General features: G+C 40.7%; 1 protein-coding gene across 3 annotated transcripts in view; it reads left to right on the top strand.

Annotated features, from left to right (window-relative positions):
• LOC119496693 (thrombospondin type-1 domain-containing protein 7A) overlaps positions 1–24,971 on the top strand; it is a 183,193-nt gene that overhangs the window by 95,880 nt on the left and 62,342 nt on the right. For all 3 annotated transcript variants that reach the window (XM_037784190.1, XM_037784191.1, XM_037784189.1), the window contains 4 exons: positions 4,686–4,932; positions 19,500–19,615; positions 21,154–21,289; positions 22,117–22,220. In XM_037784190.1, coding sequence (XP_037640118.1) covers positions 4,686–4,932; positions 19,500–19,615; positions 21,154–21,289; positions 22,117–22,220 — 603 coding nt within the window. The remainder of the gene's footprint in view (positions 1–4,685; positions 4,933–19,499; positions 19,616–21,153; positions 21,290–22,116; positions 22,221–24,971) is intronic.

The raw sequence follows: 24,971 nt of genomic DNA, 5'->3' as shown, positions 1-24,971 counted from the left end.
TATACCATCGTTGGCTCTAGCCTGTCCGTGTCGTTTTTTTCGGACGATTCAGCATGTTGAATCGGCGGTGGCGCTCGTCAGTAAGAGAAATCACTCTGATTGGCTGTTCAGCTTAAACGAATCGGTGCACGAGAAGAGAAACAGACGTGAGGAAACTACAGTAGGTAAAGTCAAGAGGAAAAACACAGAAGGCTCTTCTCATATTTCATCTTCATCTCATCTGATCATTCCAATACACGGATATTTTCGCAACAATATGGCCATCTAGAATGAAGCTAAGTGTTGAGTGAGAGTGGTGTGAAAATGGTCGGCAAACGCTGCTTTGTTTCATGTACGTATCATAACAACGGCTTGTTTATCCGCCGTCCTCGGTCTTCCGGTTTCCTTTTTTGAATGACGAATACAGGCTACTGCGACGTGCTGGTGTGGAGAGTTATTTCCTCTCACACAGGCGCAGAACGTACGTGGTAGTTGGCCGTCGGCTGTAGTCTTTGCGGCGTGTTCAAGTTCAACCTTTTTGCCAAGACGTGAGGCGACGTGAGGCGACGTGAGGCGACGCAACGGTCAGCCTTCGTAGCCGCTAGTTCTTCGATGTTGGGTTGGTGTGTCTGGGCCCTTAGCCTTCACTCTCAGGTGTGCATAAACTACAGGTTTTGAACTTCTTTTTAAAATTAAAAAATGTGACATTATCGGTTGTCTTATTGGTGTCGGCCACGAGACGCAGGTAATTATCAGTTATCAGTGTCGGCTGAAAATAATTCATATCGTGCATCCCTAATATCCTGATCTCTGTTCAGACACACATCTTTATGACATACTGAACATATACTCACACACGTACTCAAGAACAATAGCTTTGTCTCTCCACCACAGGTTCCCCCGCAGAGTAGATTATCTGATTAGATTTTGAGCTCCTTAGCAGATTTTGCAGCTCCTGTGTTGCATATTAATGAAGAACAAAAAATGTTGAAACTACAGGAACTTCTCAAAGCTTTCAGATACAGGGTTCATATTAATAAGCAACCAACATGTTGGCATAAAATCCTGTGCTAATTAATACATTAATATGCCTAATTAATGACCTATTTAGCATAACTGCTTACATTTAATTCCCAGTGATTATTATGGGACTTTGTGAAGCCCAAGTGCCTCTTACTCTTTCAGCTGACTGATAGTCAAGACGCATGCTAAGTGAGAATGGCCCCAGCTCTTTGTGAACGAGCCAGCAAACTGTAATTTATCCTGCAGCAAACGTGAATAACTGGCCTTGGTTTGTTATGTGGTTTGTTTCCTGTAAGCTGTTTCACATTTCCCCTCATTGTCCAACATGCAGCTTTTCTAGGTCATTGTTCGGCAACAGCTCATTTGAGGCACCATGTCATGCTAGTGTCGGGAACGGCTAGCATCGCCATCGTTGTTAGTCAGCTAAGTTGGCATGGCGCAGTCAGCAGAGCGGTAGTCATGCTCAGTAACCATTAGGGTGAGATTTGTCTGAGTTGGCAGTCTGTGATTCAGGCCCAACTGTCGTGTACACCGCCGCTCATTACGAAGCTGGCTCTCTGTCAACTCCGGCAGCAAAATACAGGTGTGGAGGACTCACAGTCCCGCGATGCCTCTCAATCTTTCCTGAAAGCCCTAAGTGTCGGCAGTTACTCTAAACCAGAGAGAGCTCCATCGATACGACCGACTGACTGACTGACTGACTGACTGACTGACGACTCACAAGAGAAATGAGAGAGAGATAGGCACAAATAGAGGAAGAAGATTTCCACATGCAAAGAGCTCCATACAGTCTGTAAACACACCTATATGTCTGTAGCTACCAATACAATTAAATAAGATTAAATAGAAATCCATAAAACCTCTGCTATAATGCTGTTTTGTTTGTTTTTTTACCGGGAATTGTGGCAGATAATTACTGAGTGCAGGTTTGCCCTTGAAGTCCAGCTCTGTGGCACAGAGTTAAATGAACTGTGTGGAGGCCAGACTGCCGGAATTAATGGCATAAACATTTTGGTAATGATAAAATGTAGCACCTTTTAAGCAAGAACTTATATTGGTAGAAAAGTACACATGTGCATTTATTAGGGCTGTCAAAGTTAACCTGATCGCAACTTGCGATTTTTAGGTTATAGTGGGCTCATGTTTTAAAGCTAGAGTGAAGATACTGGTATCATATGAAACTAAGAAACCTAAGGAATCCATTAGTACCAACCATGTCATACTATCTTGTCGTGACGGAGGCTTAAATAACGCTCCAAACTTACACTAAATTCTGCTGAAATTCCTTTAAAAGAAACAAAATGTGCAGTTAATTTGTGATTAATTGTGATTAACTATGGACAGTCATGCGATTAATTGCAATTAAATGTTTAAGTTGATTGTCAGCCCTAGCATTTATAGGTACATACTGGCTGTATTAATAGTTGTTGAATTAAGATTTACAGTAAATTCAGAAGGTAAGAACAACTTTTGTGGGGAGGGTTATCTGTATTCAGACTTGTGCTTTTCATAAGCTTAAATTGATTTCTGGGCGGCATCTTCAGAATATCGAAATCACACACGTCCAGCTCACACCTCCAAAGTCTCCAGGATTTTCTTGAGTTGAGTGTTTCTGGGAATTGGGGTTTTCATTACAGTAAGTGTAGCCTGTAACATCAAAACAAGCACTTAACCCCAAAAGCATTTGGCAATAGAATAAGAGGATTGATGATACAAATATAACATACACAAAAACCAGGGACTTTAAGCACGAAGCAGTAACAATGACATTGATAAAAATGAAATGGAAAATAAGATAACACTATGAGCATTTGGTTGTGTTGAACATTCACAGTTAAACACATAAAATCCAGCAGCTTCAGATAAATCAATCAACTCAAGCATCAGTGTGTAGCCTCAGGAGAACAAATGTTCACATCTTGAGGTTTTAAACCTTGAAACATTTACAGCTTCTTTACAAAGTTGTTTATAAGTGAAATTCCTTGCTGTTGCGGAGCATTACAACTGACTGAATTTGTTTGACCAGATTGGAAGCTGTATGTTTCCACTTGATGACGATGAATGAATGCAATCCTGGTGTGCTCTTGCAAGTATAGCTATTATACCTTTACATATAAGGTTTAAAGGCTGTTGAAAGCTTTTGTTAAACAATAGAACAGCAGGGAACTCTTCTTATAAAGAGGTTTAATGTGAGTGTGTGTAGGTTTCATTCAGTGGGTCTCACAGATTCACGAGTTTCAAGGGAAAAACAAAAATCCGTTAACCCCAATTGTCAGACAGGTGTGTTGGATTTAATAGAGCTCCTTTCTGGAGTGTGCATCACATAGTAAAAAATGTGCTAAATAGCAGATAACTGTGGACACACCTCTCTTTTTCATTGTGCCCCATTTTGGGGAAAAAAAGCAGTATTCTTTTTTTTTTGATTTGCATATTTTCATATCTAACACACACAATGTAACATTAGTACTCATTTTGACTTGTGTTCCTGACCACTCAATGAATGTCCAATATTCATCCCCCTTATAAGCTCTGTTTTGGTCTCCTCCCACTCCTGAGAGAAACATCTGGCTCTTCAGCTGCTAAATGCTCAACTATGTTCACCAACTAGTCACTCACTTTGTCTGTCTGCTCTTTGGTGCTGGGCGGGGAGTGTAAACTGGGTTTATCAGAGCTTTTTTTTGCTGAAAACAGAATGGTGAGAGTAAACCAAAACAACAGTAAAGTTGTGGACCATAAACCTAAATCAATGAGTTGAAATAGACTAAAAGGTAGTGTAGAGTTAAAGGGAAACTACTGAGTCTGTTGGTTTGTGAGTAGAAGCTACTCCTTTCAGATTACACATAGTCATTTAATCCATTTAAAAAATTAAAAATATATTGATTGTTGCAGCTTTAACTAATGGGGAAAACACCAATTTTTGAAATTGGTCCAGTATTGAGCGAGAGCGCTGCTAAACATGCTACAATGTAATTGCTCAGGGCAACTCCTCACCATCAATGAACGCATGTTTTTGACACTGACAGGTTCAGATTGTTATTATAAGTGTCTGACAACATAATGGAAACGACGCTACGGAGAAATGAAACGTTCTTCTTACTTTCGCTTTCTATTTGTTATTGTCATGTGACTTGTTGCCAGAAGACAACGATGGAAACGTGAGTGAGAGTTGAAGAGAGGAGTGCCTGTGTTGTCAGCGTTTGTTGTGTTGGAGTACAGAAAGCGTAGCTTAGTGTTACCTAAAAGACTTTCAATGTCATGGCTGATTTCAACGATGTGGATGCAACGCAAGATTTCACAACGAGGCTTCTCCAAGCGAGACACACAATAACAAACAGACCGGATCAAGCGAAAGGTAAAGAAGAAGGTTGTATTTCTCTGTAGGGTGCTTTTCAAAATGTTGTCAGACACCTATAATAACAATCTGAGCCTGTCAGTGGCAAAAAATAAGTACTTTTATTGGACATAAATTGATGATGAGGAGTTGTCCGATATGATTACATTGCAGCCTGTGTCGCGGCTGCTGGCTGCATCGCTCTCGCTCAATACTGGACCAATTTTAGAAATTGTTGTCCCCATTAGTCACTTAGACACAAAAACATGGGAAAATAGGGTCCAGGTTGAATATTACCAAAGTTACCCTTTTTATCCATTCTTCATCTTCACTGTGTTTTGGTGTTCCTCAGGAGGCGCCCTGTGCCCAAACAGCAGCTCCCTCCAGGAGGTACGGAACTGTAACGAACACGCCTGTACAGTTTACCACTGGCAGACGGGCCCTTGGGGCCCTTGTACCGAAGACCCCTCCGCCTCGACCCTCAACACCTCCACGGGAGTCCGAGCCAGCGGTGACGGTCAGGGTCCCTGCTCCATGGGAATGCAGACTCGTAAGGTCATCTGCGTCCGGGTCAACGTGGGACAGGTGCCACCAAAGAAGTAAGCTCTTTTTCCTGTTTTTCCTGCTTCTCTCAAACACTTGGCTTTTTCAACCAGCGGTGTCTGGTCTTGTTTCTCCAGTGACGCACTGATGCAGCGGTCTTATTTTGACTCACTGGTTATTTATCGCTTCGCTGGTTTGTAGGTGTTAATAACTGTGAAATCAGCTCCTGGAGAATAGTGTTGAAATGAAGATTGCTCACTCTTCAGAGCTGAAATCCACCGGCTTTGAGTTCTCAGTCATTGCCATCAAGATCCATGAGTAGGCACGTTTTCATTTCAAACAGCTGATTTTACTGATTTTGACGCCCTTATCTAAAAAGAACAAAGGTATCAGTTAAATCTAGAGCTGCCGTTCGGAGAATAGGGGACAGGGAGAGCTTTGGTTATCAGCTGATGTGTGAAATAATTTGAGCTTCTTTTGCTTTGTGTTGTTGCTCGATGAACAAAGAAAAAGGTTAGAATGATTCTTCAAGCAACAATTAAAAAAGTCTTTGCTACATTGTGAGGTCAAACAGTGATCTGTGAGCATCTGTGAGCATCTGTGAGCATCTGTTAGCGAAGAGACAAGTCACTTTGTGTTTCTTGATTTGAAGGCACATCAGTGGTAAACTGGTAAGATTGAATGCAACGTGAAGATATTTGTGTGACATTGAAAACAAGCGAGATTAAAAAAAACAAACAATAGAAGAGTCAGGAGGTGAGAGACAGATGAGAGAAGCAGCAGTGTTTGGAAGGAAAGTGACAGCAGGAGAGTAAAGTGAGTCAGAGAGAGAAAAAAAACAAAACAAACCAAGGAGACGCTGACGGAGCTGGTTAAGTAAGCAGAGCAGACACTACGTGAAAGTTTACTCCCAATTCATATCTTCGCTTCGCAGGCGACCGCAGATAAATAAATAATCTCTCCGTCCCAGAAAGCCTAATTAACCCTGCCGTTTTGGGCGCTGGTAATTTCTCATTGATGATAATGACAGTAATTAAATGGGATTGATACTTTAAGGCAATTTAATCATGAGGCAGATGAGAGACAAGATGTTTGTGGTTAGCTCCGGAGACCACACTGCATGAGGCGGATTCAGAGTATGCTGTTGAGTTAACGTCTGCCAGACAGATCGGCTCTAGCCCGGTGTCAGTTATGCGTGACTGATTCACTCGACAACAGAAGATAAAGGATCTGCTTGTGTCCAAATTTGTGGGAAAGAAATTCAACCAAGATTGATTTGCGAAAAGTCCAAAAAAGCATGTTTAGTTTCTCCCTCTAATTCAAGACCAGTAGACTCCTCCTCCTTCTCCTCCTCCTCCTCCTGTCCTCCCAAGCCTGGTTATCAGTGAGGAGAGGAGATGTACATAAATTATTTAAAGGGTCGGAGTGTGTTGTGATTCATAGAAAAGCGCCACATGATAAAAATGAAGATTAATGTTCAGTTTTCAGTAGTGGTTATTTGAGTGGCTGACCCAGACGCTGCGGCTGCACTTATCAGGCTGCGGAAGAGAGGTCGAAGTCCAGGATGTCTTTTTATCGCGTGTGTTTCATTTTCATATCCACACAGAGACAAACACAAGCCCAGCGGGTTGGAGAGTAGCAGGGGTAGACGTGTCAAGGGTAATGGCATTGAGTAGCTGACAAAAAGGGGTTTCAGTCGATTCGCCTCCATTATCTTTTGTTTTTCGCTGGTCAATAACTTTATATAATCAAGTATCATTTGTAATAAGGGCAAAAGAACAACATGTAACAGCATCACTAATGACGGGTGAACAGAGGATATTTTGCCAAAGTGGACTCCCATCAAGCACCTACTCACCCTCTCAGCAGGTGCTCATTGTTATTGACCTCGGCTGAGTCGGTTTGAGGTTTTGGGTAATGAAGGTCACACACTTTACTTAAAATATGCCAGGAGGTGTTTGACATTTTCAACTTGTCTGTACCATTTAATGTTGACTTATCTGACATGCTATTACCACAGGGCATCTTTAATGTCTTTTATGGTGTTGTTTCATTTTTTTTTTACAATAATGAATGAATCAATGTGGCAACAGATTTCAGAATATAGTCCATTAGACCAAACAGACTGTCAGATGAATAAACAATGATGTACATGAAGCATGTGACTTTAACGTCCACTGAAGCTTCTGCTATGCTGAAGAGATGAATAATAGCGGCAGATTAATACAGTCTCCTCAGCGCTTCACACAGATTGTTGTTTCAGTGATTCGATGAATGGGAGAATTGTTCTGGGATGTTTAATTGTAACATTCGCCGGTGATAGACTCGTGGCTCTCATAGACAGAAGCTGGACAGCAGACTCCGACTCGGCTCTGATTGGTTGTTTTACTCCGGTCTATGAAATCCTGCAGATGCTGTTAAGGAGCACCGGAGGATAACGGAGGAAACTGAGGCACATCATTTTTTTCAGATTACCGGTCTCATGCACTACTGTCAGGATATAGTGACCGTTTTATAAAAATAACTTCTTTTTTTATCTTATTTGCTCCATTTCTACCCACGGACAGTTGAGCTGTAGCACTGAAGCTGCAGTCGGTAACTTTTCGCAAATATGGTGAAAAGTTATTTTCATAAAACTGTCACTATATCCTGACAGTAGTGCATGAGACGGATAAACTGAAAAAAAAAATGTTTCACCGCGCCCAAAAGAAAACAACAAATCAGAGCTGAGCAGTTTCTATAGCAGCTGTCAATCACTGCTCGCAAAACTCGTGGATGCTGGTCACTGTCAATCGGCAACTGTCAAACTAGGCTGATCAAATGTGAATCAAAATCCTTTTACTGTAATGCCTATTTCTCACCTCCAATGTTTTCAGAAACTTTTAGTGTCCTACTTGTGTTAAAGGTTGCTCCGGCCGGTAGGCGGTGCTTGGTTTTAGATCAACCTTTCTCAACATGGCGGCCGGGTAACATACTTTCTCCTCTTACAGCTAAACAATACACTAAAATATGTTTTTGAAAACATACCGACAGTTATATACAAATTCATTTTTGAATCATATTTGCTCAAAGTTACCTACTGCAGCTTTAATGAGGTTTGGAGAAACCACCTTTGTTTCATTGCAAACGATAGTCATGCACATGCTAAATATCCTTGGGCCAGCAGATATTTTTCCGAGGAAACATGATCAGATTTTGGCGTCAGTTCCCGGGAAATAACGGGATCTCAATACCCCAAATTTCTGGCATTCATTTCCCAATCCACACTCTTAAAGAACGATTAAACTTGTGTTCTGTAAATAAGATACACTGACACTGAGAAGTTTTGTTCACAGGCTCTGATTTGCTAGAAATAAACCAACAAACACAGCAAAGAAAAATAGTCCACTATGGTTTGGACACCAGAAAAACAGCCTGAGTTTCCTTCAATAGGACAGAATGACAGTAACTCTGAGTGCTGTCAAACAGGAGTCTCTCCACAGACTGCGAGGCTTCTTTTCACCTGCCTTCATGGAGCAGCGGTGCTGTCCGTGGTGCTGAAGAAGCTTCCCTCATTCTGACTCTAACAGTATACTATGCCTCAGAATCCGTTATTATGTCCCTTTGTCTGTACTGTGACTGTTGTAACCCTTCAAAGATGTTGTTCAAAGTCTTTCGGTGGATTTTCCTCAGGCCACTGTCACTGGCAGGGGTCCTGTAACAGGCTGTAAGCCAGCATGTAGACTTCCATTGTACTGTGACAGAAAGAAGCTCTCGGTGTGTACAAGATTTCATTCATTTATCTTAGCCGTGAACACATAAAAGTTTTAGTTGTTACCCAGAACTATCTCTCTCTCACACACACACACACACATAGAGAGAGGACATAAAATCATTTGAACACCTCGTGGGGAAATGACTTTGACTCTTCAGCTCGCAATGACAAACGCTGCCACCAAGATGGGTCCTATTAGTTTGATTGCCAATTAGCCGCATTTGTCAGCTATAAAAGAGGTCTGGCAATCAGCAAGTTTTCAAATCAACATGAGACAATTAACAGAGCTGGAAGAGGCCAAATCATCTGTACTTAACATGCATGAGCATTGGTTGAAAAAAAAAACAAATAAATAAAACGTATTTAATATGTCAAGGGGAACGGTTTTGAAAATATGACAACATGCAACAAACGCAAACTGCAGTGATTAAGATGAACAGAAGTCACAAGTTGACACTAACATCAAGGTTGTGGATATTTACAAAGGATAAAAGGTTGAAAAATAAATCTTGTTGGTATCTGGTTTAATAAAACTGTCGAAGGACGGCAGCATCAATCGTTGCCCCAAAGCGTCAGGTGACATTGTTATAGAACAGTGAAGTCCGTGTAGGGAGAAGGTCAGGGTGGATGAATAGCTCAACAAAACGTCAGACTTTAACACGGGAGGCTCCTGTTTGTGTCACATTTTTAACCAACAAGAAAATGCAATGATAGTGTTTATCAAACACTGACAAACTGCATTGGTAAAGATTAACAGTCGGAAGTTGACAATAGCCGTCAGGGGGGTGACATCAATGGTATATAGTATATGAAGGGATGATAAATACACCTTATTGTGATGCATTGTATTATTATTGTAATACACCTATTTGTAATATATACAGAGCCGTTCCCAAAATGAATATTTTTTTTTACTATTTTTTCTCTCTCTAAATGAATCTTCTTCCCACCCGAAACACTTTCAGACCAACACAAATTTATAAGTTCCCCATCCTGATAAAAACATCAAGATCCCAAATAATGTAAAAATGTTAAACAGGAATTGAAGCAAAGATTACTAGAGCCCCCCAGACATGCAATTAGTTGCCACTATTCTGTGAGTCAATCAATCATTTAAGGCATTCCTCAAGAAAAAAAAGATATTCCCTAATTTTAGCCCCTCAGATGTAAGAATAGTCTGCCCTTTGCTGTTACATTTGATCATAAGCTGAATATTTTTTGGTCCCAGACTGTAGAACAGAGAGAACAAGCACCTTGTAATAATCTCCCTGAATTACTGTATGAGAAACTGTAAGGAGCACTTTTCAATATGCTGTGTTCACGCTACGACTCGCTGACAATGTAGCTGGGGAAGCTTGGCCGTTTGGTCGCTCATAGTGTGAACATAGCACTAGGGTCAAAGTTTAACAGTTATCAGAGAATAATCAGCAAAACAATTGACAAATTTTAATAAGACACATACTAGTAGCGTCTAGTAGCCTCCAGAACGTCCCTCCTCGTCGTCAGAGATTCTCTAACTCTGTTTAACTCTACTGGAGGGATTAAACATCGTTCTTTCAAAAGATATTCCCTCATTTGGTGTTTTGATGATGGTGGTGGAGAGTGTTTAATACGTTGCTCAAAAGAGTTGTTCAACTGGCGTGAGATCTGGTGAATGTGACTTCTCACTCCCAACTCAGATACCAAGTCAACGTTGACTTATTTGACCTTAGTTTTGTTACCTAAGTTCCGTACTTTACTAACGCCAGTTACTTAACAAGTGTACTTATTTTACATAACAAACATACTTATTTTAACCCAAACCATGATCTTTTCTGAAGCCTAACCAAGTCCTTTTGTTGCAAACCTAAAAACTAAGTAAACCTACGTTGGAAGTTTATTTTGAAAAGACACTATGCATGTTACGAGAAGGAACTGACACGTCCAAAACTGACGCTAGAGGGGTACCTAGAGCGTCATAGTTTGAAGCGTAGGGCCACTGACTAAGAGTCGGTATTTGATGAGTTGGGAGTGAGAAGGTGTTGAATGTGAAGACCATAGTGTATGAAATATAATTTTCATACTCATCAAGCCATTCAGTGATCCGCTTGTGCCATGTATGGAAGCATCTCTACTCATTTTTTCAGGTTTTCCTTTAACCTTAACCTTGTCCGTAGTTGAGTAAAGGTTATGGGCTTTCATGAAAGCGTTTTTTTTTTTCATTACCCCTGTAGATTTGGCAGACCACAATGGCACTTGTTGTTTTTTTTAAGCCCTTGATTTGTACTTTTCTAGACCAAAGCAAAAGCATAAAGATGCAACAGCTCTGGCTTCCCGGCCATCTGTTGCTCAGAGGCAGTGTTTCCTAGCCCGCACCCAGGAGTGACTTGATATGTTTTTTTTGTTTGTTTTTTCTTCGCTGCGTGTCTTCATCTGGCAAAATCCAACTGGCAGGTAGTCTTGATCAGTGCACCCATGGGATCCCAGCAGAACAAACAAACATGGCCGCCTGCACCCCGCATATGCAGATGTGCCCTGTCTCATTCATCGAAGGATCTGAGCTGTCTTCCTCCTGCAGCCTGAGGCAGTGAACCTCTCAGAGTGCATGTCTCTCACACACACACACACACACGCGCACACACACACAAACACAACACTAACTGTCAAAGCCCAATAGAAACGGGAGACACAACAGAGACAAATATGTCAGTGCCTCAGGCTTGGGCTGCTATCATCCCATCGAGAAAGCTGTTGTGGTGTGAGGGAAAAAAAAAAGACCCAACAACGTCTGCTTATTGATTCTGACAGTCTGTGTGCTGAATGGTACCAAATGTGTGTTTGTATAATCACATTGATGCTGTGGAATTTGTGAAAAAGGAAACTGAATGATTCATGGTTATGATGTTCGACAGTATTAAGCCCAGTCAATCATCTCCCTGCCGTGTTTTCTAATGGAGGCTGTGTTTATTTCTTGTGTTCGACTGTGATAGATAGCTTAAAGCCCTCGAGAAGGAGGCCAAAGACACCACTGAAAGGTTCCTTGAAGAACTGCAGCTGTTTTATGCTAAATTAAACAAATGATGTTCTTGTTTTGTAGTCCATAATTTTGATAATGAAATTAATTAGGTGTTATCTTTTCCCACCAGACCTTGTTTTTGTATTGTGTGTATACACACAGACTCTCTTAAAAACTACTGACAGTTCTTTGCTTTGAATCTTCTCTCTTCATCCTGCTCAACCATCTGCTCATTTTTTCGAAAACACAGCCTCTCGCTGAACAGATTACTCAACGCGCTAATAGCAGCAAGCGAAACATAAGCATTAGCCTGGCTGCTCGTCTTAATGTTGTGCTTTGGGACAAGCTCCCGGTGCCATGTTGTGCATGTCCTCGCCTCGCTACAAATCATGACATTTAAAGATCATTATGAGATTGAGACACTGACTGGAACCAGCAAGTCGGTTAAAACCACATGCCATTACCGGATGGCGTCATTCATTTCGGTGTGGTGCGTTTCCACGGCGATAAACACACAAGTGAAGTGTTGAAAGAGGAAATTGTGGGATAGAAAAATGGTGCAGTTAGGATAAGATACCCAAAGCGCCTTGTAAACAGACATTTTTTGTCCTCAAACAAACAACCAAATCTGACAAGCAAAGACAATATTAGAGACAAAACGACAACAGGAGGAATAAAGGAGGACAACAGTGCGAACAGCAAAATGTATACATGATAAAAAATGCATAAATAACAACATTACAGCTCGCCTTCACACCCCCACGGACACAGACTTCATTGTGTTGTTGGTATTCTGGCTGGTATTGTGATACGCCAACAAACATGGCCTGTTTTTTTTTCCAGAAACTGGAATGTAATTGAATTTTAATCATCTAAATTTGGATAATACCCATCATTAGTTGGGCTACAATATAATTAGACTAAAGGGGGAACAAAAGACGAGGTTCTCTGTAGAGGGAAACCTGCTATGAGTCAACTCCTTGCCCTATATGTAAAGCACTTAAAACACACAGGTTGGATAAAAAGGGGATTATAGGGAAACTAAACCAAGCTTGATGTTGATTTTTATATTAAAAGAACAGAAAAAACACCCATTTCTGTTCACCCTGTCCACCAAAATCTGAATTTAGTCAGATATGGAGACTTAATTGCCAACAGGAAGTTACCAACCACCCAATCAGTTTTTTGCACCAACTGCTCGCAGGCTTTGTGCCAATCCCAGCATGCAGCTCACACCAGTCTGTGAGCAGGCTAACACATAGACAAACAGCCAAACTTCACATTCACACTTATGGCTGATTTAGAGTCTTCAGCGTAAAGGAAACAGACAGAAAGAGAGGAAGAACATGCACAGCCTAACCCAAACCCTGATCCACACCATTTACTCCACACAAAAAGGACCAGGATTCAAAACCAGGACAGAACAGAGTCCTGAACACTAGTGAACAAAAGGGTTTGTCCCCCCTTAGTATCAAATGATCACAGAACTACAGTAACTAGCTCATTCATAAATATGCATGCTGTGTGTATATCATTGGCATCACTTTAGTAAGTAAGTATAACATTATTTACATAGCACTTCAAAAAACAGGGTTACAAAGTGCTTTACAGTTGAAATATTTAAATCAAAGATGAGCAAAACATGTTTAAGGAACAAGAATAAATTGGGGCAAGGAGGCATCAATGAAATGCCTTTTTAAAGCCGTTTCTCACCAGCGTGATTTGAAAATGCGGTGCAGGAATGACAACTATGCACATCAGGTCCGGTGCAAATTATCTGTGTTCCATTTTCGTCAATGAGGCCAATGAGTTTCCTCCTAAATAGAGCTTGTGTCCACTCTACACAACAAAACCTATCAGGACAGAGAATGTCTAAGGGGCTAATGTTAATAACGCAATACATAAACTAATCCGACCCCAAATTTGATGCTAACACTGGCTGTGGTGGCTAGCCCCGTTCAAATGCATATCAGCTTACAATCTTCATCGTGTCCGAGCTTCTAGGTGATCTCAAGCCATATATTGTCCTTTATTTGGTTGTTGAGGTTGTAGTGTTTGTCGTTCATTATTGGGTGTTGAGAAGGGGACTGAGCCATAGTTATTCCGAAACACCAAAAGTCCGAAAAATGTCCCATTGGACTAAAAAAAGCTAATTTGTCCACGACAGGTTAATTATTATGCAGAATGACGGCGATCAAAGGATTTCATTGGTCAAACATATTTCCCCAAGCGGAAATCTGTGAATATCCCCCCCCCCCCGCACGAATGGGTGTTCAGGCATTCATGAGAACCCACAAAATGTGTTTTTATCATTTTCAGTGCAAATTTCCCAGACTGAAATCCATGCTTGGTGCGAAACGGCTTTAAGACTAAATTGGTCTCGAGATGATTGAACACAGAAGTGTTCAGAAGTTCAAACAAGCTTAATGAAGGTGCTTTTGGCAGGGAACGTTCAAAAAAGAAGAAAGGTCCAAGGCACTATGGAAAAAAGTAAAAAAAAAAAAAAAAAAAAAAAGTCTTTAATCAGATGGCTTTTTCATGGTAAAATTCTAAAAACATAGACAATGCGTGTAGCGGCACAAACAGCCTTTCTTCTTTTTGATCTCAACAGTTTGTTGACCACCAACTGGTTCATGATCTAAGAGCCAGGACAGCAAAAGGTCCGTCACCACAAGTCTTGAACTTTGAGCAGTGCTCAACCAGGAGCCCTGGTTCCCATGACCTTAGAGACCAAGTGGACCTACAGTATATAGGATCAGCGACTCACTGGTATTATATATATTGTATGGTGGAGCCAAGTTGTGTAAGTAAATTATGAAGTAATTAGACAGATTTTGAATTGAATCCCAAAGATAACAGAAAGCCAGTGTAACAAAGAAATTCAATTAGAACTTCGAACTAATTGTAGATTTGCTACGGCTTTTTGCCTTAAACAGGAATGTAGTGCATTTATTATAGTGAGATGTGAGGAGATAAAACACACGTTATGGCTGATTTATTTGAGCTGTTAGAAAGATAACAAGGGGCATAGTTTTGCAATGTTTATTAATTGAAAATAACAGGACTTAATAACGGACTTAAAGTGGCAGTAGGCAGTACATTTTTGCCATCATTGGGCAAAAATTCCATAATAACCTTTTCAGCATATTTTAATTCAAGTGTTTCAGAGAGAAAGCTTTCCTATTGGCTGTGCTCCGGTCATGTGACCAGTGCTTGGCGTTCCTTCAAGAGGTCTCAACGTGGCTGCCAGGTCACAAACTTTCTCATTTTACAGCTAAACCGTGCACTACAAGATGATTCAGAAAACATTTGAGGAGAGAAATGATTCATATTTGATCAGCGCGGCCTTGTTTGACCGTTTGGTCGGAGTTTGCGAGTGATTGACAGCCGGCTCTCATAGACGGCAGATGGACAGCAGATCCCAGATCAGCTCTGACTGCTTTTTTTCCTTCAGTCTGTAAAATTTTGCAGATGCCGTTAGGAGCACCGGAGGACACCGGAGGACACAGAGGCACATGTTTTTTTTCAGGTTACCTGTTACTACTGTCAGGATACAGCGACCGCTTTATAAAAATAAGATGTGGTCGAGTTAGACACAAAACGTTCTTGGTTAAAGGTAGGGAAAGATCGCAGACTGGATATGAAAGGTGGTATTCTGTGTCAAAGTCATATATGTTTGTATACGCTCAATCTTCCACCCTGACCTCCTCCCTAAGAGATTTATGGCACTACAACAACGTCATGCCACTTCTACCTTTACTACTGAGAGATGACTCATAATTCAGTTGACCATGAGAAGTCACTTCTCAGCAAACACAGGTTGTTTTAGGCATTTAAACCAACAATCAATGCTTTTGTTTTTCTGATAAGGACATTTTTGACAGAATATTTGCTTGTGTTTGTGTGTATGCGAGAGGGAACACTGGAGAGGTGAAACCTAAAAGGCTGGCGGTCTGGACTTCAGAGATGAGCCCTCTAAGGTTTAGTTTGGTATTCAGAGCGAGTTCTGCCTGGATCACAGGCCAAAGTCAAGCTGTATAACTGTGGTGTTTTATCTAAATAGGAATATTGTTTTATTGGCCATGTTCTTACAAGATCTTACACGAGTGGTAAATTGTAGCTCATCCTCATTCGACATTTACCATTTTTATGTAGCAGAGGGAGTATAACAAGGTCAAAGGTTTAATCCCCTCTTTGTCAAAGAGCTCTTGGAGTCACATCATCTATAATAGCACTGCCTCGCTGCTCTGATCTCTCATGATGTGTAGAGAGAGATGTTTCTGTGCCTGAGGCGAAATTTCAAGGAATCAAGAATCAATAAGCAAAAGAAATACAACATCTGTAGTTGTTTTAGAAAACGTATATAAGTCATATTGCATTTAAAAAACAACTAAGAAAAACTTTGGAGGAGAAGATCTTAGGGATGACTCGCATTGATGGCTAACCCAAAAAATTCTGCACTACATTTGTTTGATATGAAATTTTAATGTTCCAGCACCATCAGCTGCAATAATGTTGAGATATTTGCTCAGCGTATCCTATTTGCGTCTGATTTGAGATGGATTTGATCCTATTGCTCGTCAATAAAACTTCCTCAATATTCTAATAATCAATCACAAATCTGATTCGGAGAGTTATTCAACACACTCTGCTCTCTCTTGTGAAACTCAAAGCAAATAAGTTTGAGGCTGATGAATATGAATTCAAACTGTTGAAAGAATGGACTTGTGACAATGTTTGTTTTGAGACTTAAAATAATTTGGTTCATGCACCTGCAGGTTTGATATCGGCCTCCTGCTTATTGGATTGCTTATAAAATAAATTGCTTTTCCATCTGTTCTATATATACTTTGATTGTATTTAGATCTTGCAGATTTCTCTGCGCTGTTTATTTTTGTCTTCGCGCCGCATTCTCTGCCAAGTTTCCCTTGATAAAGAGCTCCGTGATCCCTACAGACTGTAGACGCTGCAGAGTTAAAATAGGTTTATATATACAATGATAAAAATCCTGGTTAGTGCCGGGGTGTAGTGTAGAGATTGTGCTGCAGTCTCAGGTTCATGGGTTGGATCTTAACAGCCTTGCGTCCTGTTGAAGTGTCCTCGAGCTAGACACCTGTTCATTCACGTCTTTACGGAGGTGAGCATCAGCTGAAGGCTGGAAATGTAAATTTGTCCTCTCCTTGCTACATCCGGCAGCTGTTTTTTTTTCCTGGGGACCATTCACTTGTATGAAGACACCAGAGGATTTGTTCCGCTCGAGAGGGATTTAGCTCTGTCTATTGGTATTAAAAATAAATCTCTCCTCGTGTCGCTGTTACATTATTACATTTTCCCTGTGAGGCTCCCTATCACTTCCCTGATAACACCATGCTAACGAGTATGGGACGCCCAGAGGAGAGCGCTCCTTCTTAGCAACGTTAAACCTGACCCAGATGATCGGTGTGTGTCAGCCACATAGGATGAGGAAACAGAGCGGCAACATCCCGCTGCGATACCGGCGACGCAGTGTTGCAGAGATCAGATTACAAGATGTCTTCCAGCAGGTCTATCTCGACCTATTTATCTTCGCCTGGTGGTATGCACGGGGAACCTTAGGTGCTTAAATGATGAAGATTAACCATGATCACCCGTGTTCTGAAAACCCCGGCTTGACCCGCTCTTCTGTGCCATCAATAGGATTATCACTCACTGATAGCAGAATCCAGTTAAAACAAGGGAGTTCCTGTCCTAGCTGGTCTTCTAGTCTACTGGCTTTACCCAGCGGAGAGAAATAAATGTGAGACATCCTCATGCATACTTGCTTAACATTTCCTGTGACGCCTACATTGTTCTGTTGGGGATATGACCACCTCCTCTCTATATCTTCCAAGCACTGTGAGCCAGATGGCATACATCAGTCGTAAACTGGATGTGATTACGAAGGTTTTCATCAGTTTTTATTGCCCTAGATTGTGCCTAGAATAATTGCATTCTGTATTCAAGCAATACCCAGATGGTCGGTGTGCCAAACCTCTACAGTGATATTTATTAAAGCCTTAAAACATGGTTTATATCTCTAGGAGTCACTATGCCTTCGGTACATATATATTAAAGTCACCGGGGCCTGGTTGATGTTTTACAGTTTGGGTGAACCATCCATATTTCACTTAAAGCTGCGCCAGAGCTCCAAAACATGTTCTGAAAGTTCAGTAACCAGAAATCCAAAACTCCTGTTTACCAACCCGCTTGGTTACAATATACTGCTGTACCTAAGGTTAACAAAAGGTGCTAGAGAGCCTACTTAAACCTTTTCAGTGGGAAACGTTACAGTCGGCATTCATTGCCCGCGACAAATGACTCTGCACTAGTCACAAGTATTTATTGGCTCCAGTTCCGATCGGCAGTGATGAAAACATGACTACCTTGTGGACATGCTAATTTTCAACGCTTTTCCATCGTGATGCTTTATAATGCGTGTTGAAGTGAAAATTTAATTAAATAAAATTAACAGGGATTTGGACAATTATTATAATTTATTAACGTACAAAACATACACTTAGTATGCTCTCCTCAAAGCCACCAGACTCCAGTCAACTCGACAGAAACAAAATAAAATAAAAAAACGGTCTTTGTTAGTCTTTCTGCAGTTCCAACAATCACCAATAATATAATAATCCCACAACATTATTCATTATTCAACATGAATTATCATTAGTTATTCTCAGATGGATATCGCTGTTTGTTGTGTGTAGAGGTGCGTGTGTGTACAGTAGTGCAGCAGCGGGACTGAAACAGGGGAGATGGAGACAGACAGAGAGGAGAACATGTCAGCCTGCTGCGCCGCGCTGCACCGCGCTGCACCGCGCTGCACCGCGCTGCACCGCAAAGCTTCAAATACCTTCAAATATTACTCACCGAAGCTTCAAAGCCCAAAAAATTATATTCGGGACAGCCCTAATCCTCAAAGGCACCAGACTCCATTGACAGAAACCACAATTTTACCCGCTGATCATGGAAACGCACCTCATTCAAACTTGACGGAAACAAAATAAAACTCATCAAAACCGTCTTGGTTAGTCGTTCCACTGTTCCAACAATCACCAACTCTGGTTTGAGAGTTTGAATGAGAGATTGAATAAGTAACAGTTATATAAATAGATTTTAAAAAGAAGTAATCACTGTAACATTTTCACTGTTTACTAACCCTGCTTTCATATAAAAATTACAGCTGCTATAATAAAAATTACAGTAATAAACGATCCTTGATCATATATTTTTGATGTTCTCAGTGTGCAGTGGCTTACACAGACACTTGTGTGTGTTTATTTTCTCTGACTACATCGTGTTCATCGTGCAGTTGCCAGCACATCTTGCTCCACAGCACACGCTGTACTTAAATTGTTGCTTCCTGTAGGTGGTAAAGCGCCTGTAACCAACACCAGAATTTAATCTGGGCATACAGAGCAGCAGTACAGGATCTCCCTGCTACTCTAGGTTGTGATTTTGGATGAAGAAACCAGAAAAAGAAGTGCAGCTTTAAAATGACCAGAAAAGCCAACCATGTATTTAGGTTTATCTCTTCCTTTGACAATTTTGAGGCCAAAAGGTCTGCGGGGTGTAATCAGTGTTTTTTGTTCAGCACCCGGTGATTTAAAAAGAGCACTTTTATTCTAGTGTGATACTTTCCCTAAGCAATCTTTTACCATGGGTGATGAGTCATAATAACAGCGTAGTCAGAGTGGTGAGTGTCTCCGCTGAGCAACAATCTACTGCTGCGTATCAACATAATTCAGTTTGAGGGTCTCAGACCGCTCGCTGTTGTGTTTTGGTGAATGTGTAAAGAGTTCCCAGCAGTGTTACTTTACAGCCCCGCTGGGTGTGTTTTTGTTGCCTAGGTGTCCAGACGGCCCTCGCCCCACCACGGTGCGACCATGTCAGCTGCCCTGCAAGAAAGACTGCATCATGACCCCGTTCAGCGACTGGACACCGTGTCCGGTTACATGTGACGCAGGTACAGTGAAAAGAAACTGCGTCTCCTGAAAGGAGATAAGACCCGGCTGATGCGATGTAACACTGCCTCATGCAGATTACTGAAAAGGAAAATTTACTGGCCAATTGTGTTTCAATTTAGTTTAATTTAATGTAGTTTTCAGTCAGGCTGTGGTACACTGTAGGGGTGTAAGAAAATATTGAGTGTCACAATGTTATGTTTTGTGATACTGTATTGATTCTCAAAAACACTATTGATTTTTTTGTTAATAATTTTCATGCAAAGATCAATACTTTATTTCATTTGCAAATGCACCCTCTCAGTGTATGTGCCCTCTCAAAGTAGTGCTATGATGTTGGGTGCTATAGGGACTGTGATAAATGCAAACGCAGATCCTAATCCTAGTAAAAAAGTAAACTTCTATTACTCAGATGTTATGCATATGGTGGGATGTTCTTTATACTATGTCAGTTTTCGTAAAATTACATTTTAAAAATTGCAATATATCCCCTTGCTTACAGTGTTGCAGTATATTGCACTATATTGAGTTGTAACCCCAGTCTTGCCAACACACAGCCCTAGTGCAGCGGTTTTGCATTAATAGTATTTATGGCAAGGATTTCTAACACAATATTTGGCATTGTATACTTTAAGGCTATAATGAACTATGATTTGATAATAAAAACTATAATCAATTAAACATGTATTGCTATGAGTCTGCCCCAGCCTAGAAGTATACACAGACGCTAGTTCAAATTGACTGTGTGGAGAAACTACAGAGGTGGGACCCATTAACTGCCACATAAACACTTGCACTCACGTCTCGTTACACGTAATTAATTTGACAGATTGGCGTGTTAGACAACCTTTGGGCCGACCTCTTTTAGTGTGCCTGGCAAGCCGACTCGCCCGTGGCGACAAGTGTCAGCAAGTGTCATCGAGTTGTTGTTGTTTTCATGCTGTGATAGAAAAACATTGTTCAGATGAGGTCACCTTTGTCAGGCAGCCATTGCGCAAACTGTTTAGCAGAGGCAAATGCATTAAATTGATTTACATCTGAAGATCATTACCGTCCATATTTTGATGACCTCTTGGCGTGACACGGCGGCATAAATCTCTTCCCTCTGAGCGTGCAGCACCAGCAGTGGCTTTGCATTTTAATTTGATGCTATTGATATCTTCACCTTGTGCAGAGAATTTCACACCACCCACATAAAAAACTTTAAAGCAGCGTTCGGGGCTATCCAGAGGCTCGTCTCATCTTAATTAACTACTTGAGGTCAAATCCAAACATGTAAACACCATAAATTTAATCTGAGTCAATTCCAAGGCCTAATGGGATTCTTCTACATCATCGTTGTTGGCTTGATATCCAAAGTAATCAGATGTGCTTGTTGTCTACGATAGCTGTCCAATTAAATTTGGCAATAGTAGTCTCCAAGTCCATTCTTCAAGGACTGTGAACAAAGCAGCCTAGCTTATCATTTTGACATGTTTCTCATCAGTTTCCCATGCAGACGTTTCTTATTTTAATTCAATAATTGTGTGTGTCTGTTCAGCTGGTAACGCTGTGAAGAGAAAGCAATCAAGGAAGCGTCTTGTCATCCAGACGCCGTCCAACGGAGGACAGGAGTGTCCAGAGGTGCTGGAGGAGGAGAGGGACTGTGAGGTCCCCAAAATCTGTCCAGGATTCAGGTGAAAGCACTACAGTGATCTAAAGAGGCTGATTTCAGATTTCATGTTTTTTAACAGCTTGTATCAGAGGGTCGATATTGATTTTAAGTTATGACTTTTTTCTCGTGAAGTTATGACTTTATTCTCATAATATTATGACTTTATTCTCATAATATTACTACTTTTTTTTCTGGTAAAGTTTCGACTTTATTCTCATAATATTATGACTTTATTCTCATTAAAAGTTATGACTTTATTCTCGTAATATTGTGACTTTATTCTCATAATATTATGACTTTATTCTCGTAAAGTCATGACTTTATTCTCGTGAAGTTATGACTTTATTCTCATAATATTATGACTTTATTCTCGTAAAGTCATGACTTTATTCTCGTAAAGTTATGACTTTATTCTCGTAAAGTCATGACTTTATTCTCGTAAAGTTATGACTTTATTCTCGTAATATTACAACTTTTTTTCTCGTAAAGTTATGACTTTTTTCTCATAATATTTTGACTTTATTCTGTAAATCTCAGATGTTTTTTCCTCAATGTGGTCCTAGTACTCCGTAGTACATTGTCTCTTTGTCCCTCACTGCATTAGACTTATATACTATATACTTAGACTATAAACTGTGTTACCTTCAACACAATGCCCAAATGTTTTGCAGCTCCAGACAGATATATCTTCTTTTTTTTTTTGCCTAAAATGGCTCTTTTGATAGTAAAGGTTGCTGACCCCTGCTCTATACAAAACTTACATATGTCTGTCTCACATGGTGCAATGCTGGTCTAATAGTGAACACTATGGTTGCAATGACATGGCTATACTGTCCTGATTTATTCCAGGTGGAAAACCCACAAATGGAGGAAGTGCCAACTGGTCCCATGGTTTCTCAGACAGGACCGTCCCGGTGCCCAGGAGACCTGTGGACCAGGACTCCAAACAAGAGGTAAAGAAAACCGATCTCTCCATCTCCCTTTTCTTTCTGCATCTTCAGTGAACCGTTCCTAATTACCGTGAATTAAATTTTTGCTCATTTCGGTGCATCTGGAGCTCGGCCACGAGGCAACAGATGGATGTGCCAAGGTTTAGAGAAAAGGCCAATTTACTCAGAGCACACATCTAATCCTCCCACTTACAAGACGCAACACAAACTAAGGCTGACACTCCTAAAAACATCAACAAGAGACTTCTTTTCTTTTTTTTTTTCTGGTTGTTTTTACTTTATTTTTGTAATCCTCCTGAGTTTGGGAAGGAAATGTGTCACAACTCGTCATGTGCCTCTTGAGACTCGTTTGACAATGTGGGTTGTTTCACTGCTGCCTTTTTTTCCACCTCAGGCTCTTGTCATGCAATTTTAATCGAATGTCTCTTGTTGAAATTTAGGAGAAGATGCTGTACCTTGCCCATAGCATACGACAGCCCAAACTCCTCCTGTTCATATATGCTTCACGCACAAGTGACAAGTACTTTAAAGGAGTGTGGCTTTAAAAGCATATTTCCTCTTGCCTTTTCATAGAGGATGGATGTGCCATGTAGTCCTGGGAGGCTTTCATAAAAATTCAATTTCAGGGGGTCACGCAGAATGATCAATTTCATTATGTTCCAGCTCCTATAGAAGGCCGTTATTAGTGCTTATATTTCTGTTTCGTCCTCGCTAGCTTACATTAATGGATGGAAGAATCAATTTATTCATGACAATGCTTTAAGGTCCACTTTAGACATACTCAACACCACACTCTTCCAGATCCTGTGCAGCTTTTCACTGACTTGATATCATATGACACCTCATGTATAGACCCTTCTGAACATGTTTTTTAGCCCTCTGACACTTTCATTTTGTCATTGACTTAAACCAAATGAGACACACTGCCCTTTCTGGTCTATGTGGTTTTTCTGACAGCGTATTGTGTTGTTTACCTGGTCAGAGGCTTTCCTTTGAGGGGAAAAAACACTGTTGTAGCACTATTAAACACACAGAACAACTGAAAGCATGTGCTTCTCTTTCTCTCTCTCTTCCACACACACACGCACACACATTCTCAAGATAAGACCTGACCTAACACACCACCAGACGGAGGCTTTCCAAACTAATAGAAGTGCCCACGGGGGGTTCAACGAAAATGTGCTCAGGGATTGATTTCTGTATGAAGGTACAGCCCTGCAGAACGTCTGCATCACAAGAAAATGAAATATTGCAGCAACACAAGTAATATCCTTTATTGAAAGAACAAAGGGTGGGATGATGCAAGCCAACATAAATTGACTTCTGGGCTTCAAACCAATTGAGGTAGAGATGCTTTTGTGTCTGCTGCACTTATAATTGTTATTTAACTCCCCGTGAGACGTGATCTGAATTATACTGTTCTGATCTATTTTTCATTGACTCTTTAGTTGCTCTATTTGATGTTATGTTGCTCACCAGTGGGGGTAGATGTAGATGGATCTCTTACTGTACTTAAAGGGGCACTAGCAGTAATTTTACACATCGAAGTGATTTTACTAGTAACAGGGAGTACTATACAGCCTTTTAAAACAGTTATGTCAGCTTTATCTAGTCTGAGTGCAATCACTTAAATGTATGGAAGTGCAATACGGAATCACTGGAGTGCCCTTTTAAAAGTAGCAATACCACAATGTAGAAATACTCCATTGCAAAACAGACCGACATTAGAATTTTTTTTTTTAATTATTAAAGAAATAGTTCGACATTTTGGGAAAAGCACTTATTTGCTTTTTTACTGGGAGCTAGATGAGAAGATTGATACAACAAAATGAAGATACAGACAGCAGCTGCTTAGCTTAGCTTAGCATAAAGACTGGAAATGGAGGGAAACAGCTAGCCTGGCTCTGTCCAAAGGGAAGAAATCCACCTTCCAGCACCTTAAACGACCAGTGTGTAACATTTAGGGGGATCTATTGGCAGAAATGGAATATAATTTTAATAACTACATTTTCTTTTGTGTAGAATCACCTGAAAATAAGAATTGTTTTGTTTCCGTTACCTTAGAATGAGACGTTTATATCTACATAGGGAGCGGGTCCTCTCCACAGAGTCTGCCGCATTGCACCACTATGTGTCTTCAGTAGCCCAGAACGGCTTGGGCCGGAGTTGATAATGTTACTCGCTGCGGATGCCGTCGCTCTCTCTCTTGCTTCATCATTCACTTCCCTTGTACACACACACTCTACACACTGGCTCTGCTCCAAATGGCTCTAGAGAGGGACATTCGTGTTTTCGCGTTGGCCGGGTGAGGCTTCAGTTGGTTGCAATCTCAACCTCACTGCTACAGTAGATACTGCCAGAACCTACTCACTGTTCCTAATGTACTAATTTACCTAATGCACACTGTAATGTTCTATCTCGTTTGTGGTTTTATAGGAGGTTATGTGCTGGACTATTAAATTAGTGGACCTTCTGACCGAAGCTAACTGGCTGCTGGTTTGAACCTCATGCTGTATTTATCAGATGAATAAGAAAGTGGTATCAATCTTCTCATTAAAAGGGGAACTGCACCCATTTCCAAAACTCATACATATTATTTCTATGGTCTAAGACAGTCCATATAAAATAATATAATATAAATAATATATTAAATTGTATTGGAGTAAGTATAAAGTGGCATAGAATAGTAATATAGAAGTTAAGTACAAGTACCTCAAAGTTATATTTACAGTATGGCCAGTGCTTCTGTAGTTC

The sequence above is a fragment of the Sebastes umbrosus genome, chromosome 11 (genome assembly GCF_015220745.1).
Source record: "Sebastes umbrosus isolate fSebUmb1 chromosome 11, fSebUmb1.pri, whole genome shotgun sequence".
NCBI lineage: Eukaryota > Metazoa > Chordata > Actinopteri > Perciformes > Sebastidae > Sebastes > Sebastes umbrosus.
Note: the sequence above shows the minus strand (reverse complement) of the source record. Positions and strands in the feature narration are given on the sequence as shown.